The 11472-nt window shown below is 40.2% G+C and overlaps 1 protein-coding gene across 1 annotated transcript; it reads left to right on the top strand.

Annotated features, from left to right (window-relative positions):
- The first annotated feature begins 5233 nt into the window (after positions 1–5233).
- On the top strand, positions 5234–7177 carry LOC121391992 (calphotin-like). The gene has a single exon (XM_041523415.1). It carries the CDS (start codon positions 5234–5236, stop codon positions 7175–7177), a length of 1944 nt encoding a protein of 647 aa, XP_041379349.1.
- The last annotated feature ends 4295 nt before the right edge of the window (positions 7178–11472 follow it).

Raw genomic sequence — 11472 nt, 5'->3', positions numbered from 1 at the left:
TACAATGCTTTAACAACTGGTTTATGTCTTACACGCGTGCAACTACACGCACTTACAATGCTTTAACAACTGGTTTATGTCTTACACGCGTGCAACTACACGCACTTACAATGCGTTAACAACTGGTTTATGTCTTACACGCGTGCAACTACACGCACTTACAATGCGTTAACACCTGGTTTATGTCTTACACGCGTGCAACTACACACACTTACAATGCTTTAACAACTGGTTTATGTCTTACACGCGTGCAACTACACACACTTACAATGCTTTAACAACTGGTTTATGTCTTACACGCGTGCAACTACACACACTTACAATGCTTTAGCAACTGGTTATGTCTTACACGCGTGCAACTACACACACTTACAATGCTTTAACAACTGGTTATGTCTTACACGCGTGCAACTACACACACTTACAATGCTTTAACAACTGGTTATGTCTTACACGCGTGCAACTACACACACTTACAATGCTTTAACAACTGGTTTATGTCTTACACGCGTGTAACTACACACACTTACAATGCTTTAACAACTGGTTATGTCTTACACGCGTGCAACTACACACACTTACAATGCTTTAACAACTGGTTTATGTCTTACACGCGTGCAACTACACGCACTTACAATGCGTTAACACCTGGTTATGTCTTACACGCGTGCAACTACACACACTTACAATGCTTTAACAACTAGTTTATGTCTTACACGCGTGTAACTACACACACTCACAATGCTTTAACACCTGTTTATGTCTTACACGCGTGTAACTACACACATTTACAATGCTTTAACAACTGCGTTAAAAAAACAGGCTTCGTTAATTCGGCCCTATATGTTTAAACGTTTTAGTAGGTACCATTAAAATATCACCAGAAAGTCGATACATAGCTAAATATGTTGTTAAAAATCAATTACTTCATTTGTTAATTCGACAGTCCATTCCCCCTCAATACATTCATTCACATTGGTATTGGAAAGTGGGGGTGGGGGCTGCAGAGCAGAAGGCCTGTGACCCTCACTTGAAACGTACTTTTTCATCTTACTATATAATATAAACCATAAGCTGCACTTATGCGTCCCCTCCACTATGAGGTGGATCCTCACTCCACATATAGCGTTTATACTGGTCGGGGGTGTGGATGTGTGGGTTGGGGTGGGGTGGGGTGGGGTGGGTGGGTGGGTGGGTGGGGAGGAGGTTATTGCTTGAAGACACTTCCGTCCATTTCTAAAGTCCATGCATTGCTCACACCACTGCTCCACTCACCCCCAGTTGTTGGCATTATCCGACCCCTGTAAATCGTTCGTTAGTTCGTCCACGTGGATATTGCTTATTAATTATTCTATTCGTTCATCCGTTCCTTTGTTCATTTGTTTGTCATTTGTTCATTCGTTCGTTCACGACATGAACTTCATGTATTAAATTTATATTTCAGATATAGTATTCTAGTGAGGAGCGTATTCCACAAAGGCATTGTGCACTTTGAATAGTTTCACCATTTATATTTCAGATATAGTATTCTAGTGAGGAGCGTATTCCACAAAGGCACTGTGCACTTTGAATAGTTTCACCATTTATATTTCAGATATAGTATTCTAGTGAGGAGCGTATTCCACAAAGGCATCGTGCACTTTGAATAGTTTCACCATTTATATTTCAGATATAGTATCCTAGTGAGGAGCGTATTCCACAAAGGCATCGTGCACTTTGAATAGTTTCACCATTTATATTTCAGATATAGTATTCTAGTGAGGAGCGTATTCCACAAAGACATTGTGCACTTTGAATAGTTTCACCATTTATATTTCAGATATAGTATTCTAGTGAGGAGCGTATTCCACAAAGGCACTGTGCACTTTGAATAGTTTCACCATTTATATTTCAGATATAGTATTCTAGTGAGGAGCGTATTCCACAAAGGCATCGTGCACTTTGAATAGTTTCACCATTTATATTTCAGATATAGTATTCTAGTGAGGAGCGTATTCCACAAAGACATCGTGCACTTTGAATAGTTTCACAATTTATATTTCAGATATAGTATTCTAGTGAGGAGCGTATTCCACAAAGACACTGTGCACTTTGAATAGTTTCACAATTTATATTTCAGATATAGTATTCTAGTGAGGAGCGTATTCCACAAAGGCACTGTGCACTTTGAATAGTTTCACCATTTATATTTCAGATATAGTATTCTAGTGAGGAGCGTATTCCACAAAGGCACTGTGCACTTTGAATAGTTTAACAATTTATATTTCAGATATAGTATTCTAGTGAGGAGCGTATTCCACAAAGACATTGTGCACTTTGAACAGTTTCACCATTTATATTTCAGATATAGTATTCTAGTGAGGAGCGTATTCCACAAAGGCATCGTGCACTTTGAATAGTTTCACCATTTATATTTCAGATATAGTATTCTAGTGAGGAGCGTATTCCACAAAGACATCGTGCACTTTGAATAGTTTCACCATTTATATTTCAGATATAGTATTCTAGTGAGGAGCGTATTCCACAAAGACATTGTGCACTTTGAATAGTTTCACCATTTATATTTCAGATATAGTATTCTAGTGAGGAGCGTATTCCACAAAGGCATCGTGCACTTTGAATAGTTTCACCATTTATATTTCAGATATAGTATTCTAGTGAGGAGCGTATTCCACAAAGGCATCGTGCACTTTGAATAGTTTCACCATTTATATTTCAGATATAGTATTCTAGTGAGGAGCGTATTCCACAAAGGCACTGTGCACTTTGAATAGTTTCACAATTTATATTTCAGATATAGTATTCTAGTGAGGAGCGTATTCCACAAAGGCACTGTGCACTTTGAATAGTTTCACCATTTATATTTCAGATATAGTATTCTAGTGAGGAGCGTATTCCACAAAGGCATCGTGCACTTTGAATAGTTTCACAATTTATATTTCAGATATAGTATTCTAGTGAGGAGCGTATTCCACAAAGGCATCGTGCACTTTGAATAGTTTCACAATTTATATTTCAGATATAGTATTCTAGTGAGGAGCGTATTCCACAAAGACATCGTGCACTTTGAATAGTTTCACCATTTATATTTCAGATATAGTATTCTAGTGAGGAGCGTATTCCACAAAGGCATCGTGCACTTTGAATAGTTTCACCATTTATATTTCAGATATAGTATTCTAGTGAGGAGCCTATTCCACAAAGGCATCGTGCACTTTGAATAGTTTCACCATTTAAACAATGCATCCTGTAAGCACCAACGTTATTGCAAATATCACAACCAATGATAAGGAATTCAACCAGACTGACACAGATCAAGAAGATATAATGTCCAAGAACCGTTGTAAGGAATACGACAGCCGGTCTGACATAATTCTGCATATTATTATTTCAGGTAAGTTCCTACATCAGACAAATAACATGTATTAAGTGTATACAAGTATTATCGTAAACTGATTTATTAAATAAACAAACTAGATACTGGCAATAGTAAAATACGAAAGCAGGGGTGAACTTTCAGCATTATTATTGGGAGGGAGTGCAGCTAAAGAGCACTTGTCGGACTGTCACTGATATAATACGTTTGCTACATGCGCTCAGTCTGTCAGGGGCGGTTATAGAGTTGGGGGTGGGTAGTGTGCACATATCCTTATCCTTAGCTGGGACGATTAGCGGCTTAAGACCTGTGGTACGTTTATAAATTTTGGAATTTATTTCCCATAAATGATTACGCCATTGCGAAATACAGATCATAGCCAGTACTAAATCAAATTTGTTCTGTGTGTTTCATAATTGTACTGTTTATACTTAAAGAAATTGTTTTGCAGTCAGAGCTTTACATTTATGTGCAAAACTAGGCTTACGGCATTTTGTGAAATTGATCTCTGGATCCGCGGATATATTTGTGAAAGGTGTTTACCCGTAACTTTAAGACACGACACGATGTCACTGTTCTTGCACAGTACCAAATTTTCCTATCTGTAGATTACCATTTTAATTGTAGAAAATAATCTTTTAAAATTTGAAACAAAAAGGAGTTTTACTCTGTATTATGTGAAGGAAGCGAATATTTGTTTAACAACTTCTCGGCATATTTTAACCTATGACAATCCATTGTCTAAAAATGGGTTTATTGTCATTTTTAGTCTGGAGTGAAAGAGGAAAACTTCTACCATCACATAAGTTAATCGTATGGAAAATATCTTTTAAGTACACTTTGACAAAGACAGTATAGCACATACTACAACCTGTGAGGTCCCAGTGGAGGGACACTGCTTGGGACTGACAGAAACCTGAGTCTGTCAGGGGGCGGGGGGCAATCTTACCACCCATGGAACCTCAGACTAAAGCTCTACCTCTGAGCTTCATCTTATCCCCTTATACTCAGTATTGTCATACAGTTCTATTTATTTATTTTTCCAAAATCGGTGTTTTAGATATTATTGAAGTATTCACAATATTAAATAAACAAATAATTTATCTTTGGATATTTCAGGTACCAAATGTAGCGAAGGGGATATGCCTTCTGTGGCAAATGATAAACTACAATCATTATTACCTAGCATTTCAGAACTGAATTACTGTGACACAAAATCCGTCAAAGGCAGTACTTTAAAGAAGGTAAACACGGAAATGTTAACAGATAAAAACAAAACAATAATTCATAAAAACAAAATATCAACTGATGAAAACAAAACATTCATTGTCTTTGTGAAAACGTTATCCTTTATATGTACAAAACAAAACAAAACAATTATGTTTGTGAAGACATTAATGTCATCTATTTTCAAACAATATCAATGGAAACCAAGCCTGTCGCCTATGTTCGTGCTGAAATGGATATCATCGTACATTTCAAAAGGTTTGAAATCAGTATTTCAGCAACTGGTAAACAGCCCAGAGCCAGCAGAGAGACATTCCTCATCATCAGCACAGATACGTTCCTCTGAAGAATCATTTCTGAAGAACCTACAAACTGGAATCGGATCCCTAGAACCTGAAAACCCCCAAAATGAATCACACGTGTTGAAAATGGTGGGAACTAGTGTTCCACAAACCAGTGACAGATCGGCAGAACCCGAAAATCTCAAAGATGGACCAGAGGTTTCAGAAAAGGATACAACTAGAGTCCTGGACAACCCAACAAGTTGTATGATGATTAATAACCCTTTAAACAATATCAATATCAGCAGTGATTTGCCGCCTTGTGAAAGTCGCCACTCTGGAAGCAGTGATGTCAGAAGCAGTGATGCCAATAGCAGTGATGTCAATAGCAGTGATGTCAGAAGCAGTGATGCCAGTAGAAGTGATGCCAATAGCAGTGATGTCAGAAGCAGTGATGCCAGAAGCAGTGATGTCAGAAGCAGTGATACCAATAGCAGTGATGCCAATAGCAGTGATGTCAGAAGCAGTGATGCCAGAAGCAGTGATGTCAATAGCAGTGATGTCAGAAGCAGTGATGCCAATAACAGTGATGTTAGAAGCAGTGATGCCAGAAGCAGTGATGCCAATAACAGTGATGTTAGAAGCAGTGATGCCAGAAGCAGTGAAGTCAATAGCAGTGATGTCAGAAGTAATGATGTCAATAACAGTGATGTCCGAAGCAGTGATGCCAATAGCAGTGATGCCAGAAGCAGTGATGTCAATAGCAGTGATGTCCGAAGCAGTGATGCCAATAGCAGTGATGTCACAAGCAGTGATGCCAATTGCAGTGATGCCAGCAACAGTGATGCCAGAAGCAGTGATGTCAGAAGCAGTGATGCCAATAGAAGTGATGCCAATAGCAGTGATGTCAGAAGCAGTGATGTCAGAAGCAGTGATGTCAATAACAGTGATGTCCGAAGCAGTGATGCCAATAGCAGTGATGCCAGAAGCAGTGATGTCAATAGCAGTGATGTCCGAAGCAGTGATGCCAATAGCAGTGATGTCACAAGCAGTGATGCCAATTCCAGTGATGTCAGCAACAGTGATGCCAGAAGCAGTGATGTCAGAAGCAGTGATGCCAATAGCAGTGATGCCAATAGCAGTGATGCCAGAAGCAGTGATGTCAATAGCAGTGCTGTCCGAAGCAGTAATGCCAATAGCAGTGATGTCAATAGCAGTGATGTCAGAAGCAGTGATGCCAATAGCAGTGATGCCAATTGCAGTGATGTCAGAAGCAGTGATGCCAGAAGCAGTGATGCCAGAAGCAGTGATGTCAGAAGCAGTGATGCCAATAGCAGTGATGCTAATAGCAGTGATGTCAGAAGCAGTGATGCCAGAAGCAGCGATGTCAGAAGCAGTGATGTCAATAGCAGTGATGTCAGAAGCAGTGATGCCAATAACAGTGATGTTAGAAGCAGTGATGCCAGAAGCAGTGAAGTCAATAGCAGTGATGTCCGAAGCATTGATGCCAATAGCAGTGATGCCAGAAGCAGTGATGTCAATAGCAGTGATGTCCGAAGCAGTGATGCCAATAGCAGTGATGTCACAAGCAGTGATGCCAATTGCAGTGATGTCAGCAACAGTGATGCCAGAAGCAGTGATGTCAGAAGCAGTGATGCCAATAGAATTGATGCCAATAGCAGTGATGTCAGAAGCAGTGATGTCAGAAGCAGTGATGTCAATAGCAGTGATGTCAGAAGCAGTGATGTCAATAGCAGTGATGTCAGAAGAAATGATGTCAATAACAGTGATGTCCGAAGCAGTGATGCCAATAGCAGTGATGCCAGAAGCAGTGATGTCAATAGCAGTGATGTCCGAAGCAGTGATGCCAATAGCAGTGATGTCACAAGCAGCGATGCCAATTGCAGTGATGTCAGCAACAGTGATGCCAGAAGCAGTGATGTCAGAAGCAGTGATGCCAATAGCAGTGATGCCAATAGCAGTGATGTCAGAAGCAGTGATGCCAATAGCAGTGATGCCAGTAGCAGTAATGTCAGAAGCAGTGATGTCAGAAGCAGTTGATGCCAATAGCAGTGATGCCAATAGCAATGATGCCAGCAACAGTGATGCCAGAAGCAGTAATTTCAGAAGCAGTGATGTCAGGAGCAGTGATGTCAATAGCAGTAATGTCAGCAGCAGTGATGCCAATAGCAGTGATGCCAATAGCAGTGATGTCAGGAGCAGTGATGTCAATAGCAGTGATGTCAGAAGCAGTGATGCCAATAACAGTGAATTTAGAAGCAGTGATGCCTGAAGCAGTGATGTCAATAGCAGTGATGTCGGAAGCAATGATGCCAATAACAGTGATGTCCGAAGCAGTGATGCCAATAGCAGTGATGCCAGAAGCAGTGATGTCAATAGCAGTGATGTCCGAAGCAGTGATGCCAATAGCAGTGATGTCACAAGCAGTGATGCCAATTGCAGTGATGTCAGCAACAGTGATGCCAGAAGCAGTGATGCCAATAGCAGTGATGTCAGAAGCAGTGATGCCAATAGCAGTGATGTCAGCAGCAGTGATGCCAGAAGCAGTGGTGTCAGAAGCAGTAATGCCAACAGCAGTGATGCCAGATACAACGATGAGATGATTCGGTATGCTACATTTGGTGAATTCCCCTCCACCTTGGCCTGGCCTAATCGTCTGGCAGCCGCAGGATTCTACCACAGTGGACCGGAAGATCAGGTGACCTGCTACAGCTGCAGGATGACCCACAGGAACTGGAGGCGTACAGATGACCCCATGGAAATTCACAGACGGGTGTCTCCTGGCTGCAGATTCGTCCTCAATCAGGAAGAGAACCACCCCATGGAGGTGCAGGAAAAGGCCCGTGATCGACTCATAAGGATTCGTGAATCACAGGTGTTGAAAATGGTGGGAACTAGTGTTCCACAAACCAGTGACAGATCAGCAGAACCCGAAAACCCCAAAAATGAATCACACGTGTTGAAAATGGTGGTAGCTGGTGTTCCACAAACCAGTGACAGATCAGCAGAACTCGAACATCTCCAAGATCAACCAACATTTTTAGAAAAGGATACAACTAGAGTCCTGGACAACCCAGCAAGTTGTATGATGATTAGTAACCATTTAAACAGTATCAATATCAGCAGTGATTTGCCGCCTTGTGAAAGTCGCCACTCTGGAAGCAGTGATGCCAGAAGCAGTGATGCCAATAGCAGTGATGTCAGAAGCAGTAATGCCAATAGCAGTGATGTCAGCAACAGTGATGCCAATAGCAGTGATGTCAGAAGCAGTGATGTCAATAGCAGTGATGTCAGAAGCAGTGATGCCAATAGCAGTGATGCCAGAAGCTGTGATGACAGATACTACGAGATGGTTCGGTATGCTTCATTTGATGAATTCCCCTACACCTCGGCCTGGCCTAATCGTCTGGCAGCTGCAGGATTCTACCACAGTGGACCGAATGATCAGGTGACCTGCTACAGCTGCAGGATGACCCATAGGAACTGGAGGCGTACAGATGACCCCATGGAGATTCACAGACGGGTGTCTCCTGGCTGCAGATTCGTCCTCAACCAGGAAGAGAATCACCCCGTGGAGGTGCAGGAAGAGGCCCGTGATCGACTCGTAAGGATTAGCGGAGGATCATCGAACTTACTATCAAACCTGCTTTCTCGACATACCGACAGTACTGGCCCCGCTGTGCAGGCAGCATCATTGACTGGTAATGGCTCTGCCGTACTGGTAATGTCGACAACCAGCATTGAGTCCGCCATGCTGGTGACTTCATTGGGTGCCGCTTATAGCAGTGAGAGTTTGCTGCTCGACAGGCCTATTACAGACAATGACCTGTTTGGTTCTCCTTCAACAGCTGGCGCTAATCTGACCGTGGGCCATGGAACCACGCAGACAGTTGCAGCCAGTGCTGGGCTGACGATGGCAGACACTACGATAATCAGCTCCACTAACATCCAGCTGCCACCCAATTCGTCAAGGAACTCGGACAGACCTCCACGGACCTGGCAGCAGCCGAAGTATCCCAAGTATGCTGATTTGGATACACGTATTTTGACGTTCGCTGGACGCTGGCCGCACCCAAACAACCAGACTCCACGGCAGCTAGGGGAAGCAGGTTTCTTCTTTTCAGGTTAGTACATATATCGATTTTTATTTCTAGATATGTTTCAACATAATTAGAACTCAGGAAAGTGAATGTAGGTTTAAGTACATCTGAGATGACAAGGACGCAGGGCCGTAGTCTAAAATAACTGGGGATGGCAGTGAAATAATAATATAGTGGGGTGTTCTCCGCATAGGTAAAAAGGACACTTTTAGGGTGTATACTACCAAATCAAATCCCATAGACGACAATAGTAACATATGTGGCTAAAACTCCTACCTGCAACGTATCAACCGACATAAACGCCACGGATATAAATACTACCACCCCTTACACTTAAAGTGAATCACAAAAAAATGGGGCTCAAGCTGCTCGTTTCTGAGATAACGGGTAGCGTCTATGACTACCCTAGTTTCGCACAAAATTCGAGTACTTTTTTTTACAGGTACCCCATACATGTTTCAAGCACAAGGCTACTTGACACATTGGTACTAGATGAAATAAAATTGCACATTTTTTTTTACCAGATGAAACTATTATTTTTTACAACCAACACACTCACATTTATAACCAATCACAGGACTTGTGGTGTTCACTTCTCTATCAAAAGTTCGGTGCACCTCGAACTTTGACCCAGCCGGAAGTTATTTGGTTTAGTACTACCTATACTGATAACATACATTTTTCAAAAAGTGTCCAGCTATGTGTCTTTATGACAACCAGGGTCTGGTGTATTCTGACATAAACTGACAACCTCACTGAAACTGTTGTTTCTACAGTGCAACCTAATATAATGTACACCTCATAAGGCTTATATATTGCACACAGTTTTGTACAAATGCAATATGTCATATTAAACAAGAAAATGTTTTAAAATAAAACTCCTGAAGATATTTACTTTCAGTTGGGTGTGTGTACTCAGGTATATATGTAGAGACAACAAAGATAGTCAGAGTCCCTCTACCCCTTTAAAGAATTCCATTAAAACACATGCACTTGATTGGCCCCTACATTTTGAAGACCTTAACAGGCACATCAAAGAAATATCAGTATTAAAAAACTACACTGTCTGAAGAAGGAAACACAAACATGACTGTACCTGTATGAAGTAATGACTTAATGTCCTGTACATTAGTGTTGGGCGGAAATCCTGTATGCTGGGTGTGGGTGTCTTCAAGTTACCAGGTGTGGGAATTTCAAATCCATCGGCCATGCTGATTTTCATAATGAACCATCAAAACTATTGGCAGCCACCAATATTCCTGACTATATTTTATTTATAGCCTACTGTAGTTGGAGGTTTTAATAGTTGTGATATCTGGAATAATCATGCAGCTTTAACACATTTATTTTGATTAATTACTGAAAAAAACTATTTTTAAATGACAAAATTACCCGAACATCTATTTTCTTGCATTATTTTCTTATCCGGATGAATACAATATGTACATTAGATGTATTCCTACAATCTGTAATCCAGCATTTTATTTAGCTAGTAACATTAGGTAATACAGCTTTAACAATAAAATAAATTATCAACTTAATCCAAGGCAGATAATCAAATCTGAAAAAAATTGGTTCTGAATCTAGTATAAACTCAAAATGCTTTTCATGAGAGCTAACTGAGTGATTATTAAGAAAAAAAATGATCTGGAGATCTAAGTATATGTTTAACAACCTTATTGTTATGTACAAATAAGAACAGAAGGCACAATAGTGACAACAAATTTAATTATGTTTTTGGTCAAGCTTTTCTTCAAATTTACTTAAAATTTTGCATAAAACTACAAATTTGTCTAAAATATAACTTAGCACCCTATAAATATGTCAAAATGACAATAAAAATCAACTTCTTTACAAATTTGAGTTTTCAGAATTTCATACATAAAAAATTAACAATGTTAATGGCAACTAAAGACAGTAACCCACTATTGGCACATGCTATTTTTAATATAAAAATAAATTGCTATTAAAATCTTAGTTCAGGTTGCCTATATATAATACCATATTTAAGAGCAGTTGTATATGGCAAGTCAAATACCGTGTAAAAAGAAATTATTGAAATCTTTACAGTACGAATTATAGGCCAAAACCAACTTTTCTTCAGTGATAATTTTGATTCAAACTCCATTCTGAGCCATGTACAGAGATTATTGTCAAGGTCAAGGTCATTGTGAACTTGCATGATCGAGTGATGGCTAATTAATCAACCAGTATAGTTTAATTAAATAAAATGACAAAATCATAATATTTTTTATTATGCACTGAATATGTGCTATAGGGTGTATACTACCAAATCAAATCCCATAGACGACAATAGTAACATATGTGGCTAAAACTCCTACCTGCAACGTATCAACCGACATAAACGCCACGGATATAAATACTACCACCCCTTACACTTAAAGTGAATCAGAAAAAAATGGGGCTCAAGCTGCTCGTTTCTGAGATAACGCGTAGCGTCTATGAC

This window comes from Gigantopelta aegis, unplaced genomic scaffold (assembly GCF_016097555.1).
Source record: "Gigantopelta aegis isolate Gae_Host unplaced genomic scaffold, Gae_host_genome ctg3226_pilon_pilon:::debris, whole genome shotgun sequence".
Classification (NCBI taxonomy): domain Eukaryota; kingdom Metazoa; phylum Mollusca; class Gastropoda; order Neomphalida; family Peltospiridae; genus Gigantopelta; species Gigantopelta aegis.
Note: the sequence above shows the minus strand (reverse complement) of the source record. Positions and strands in the feature narration are given on the sequence as shown.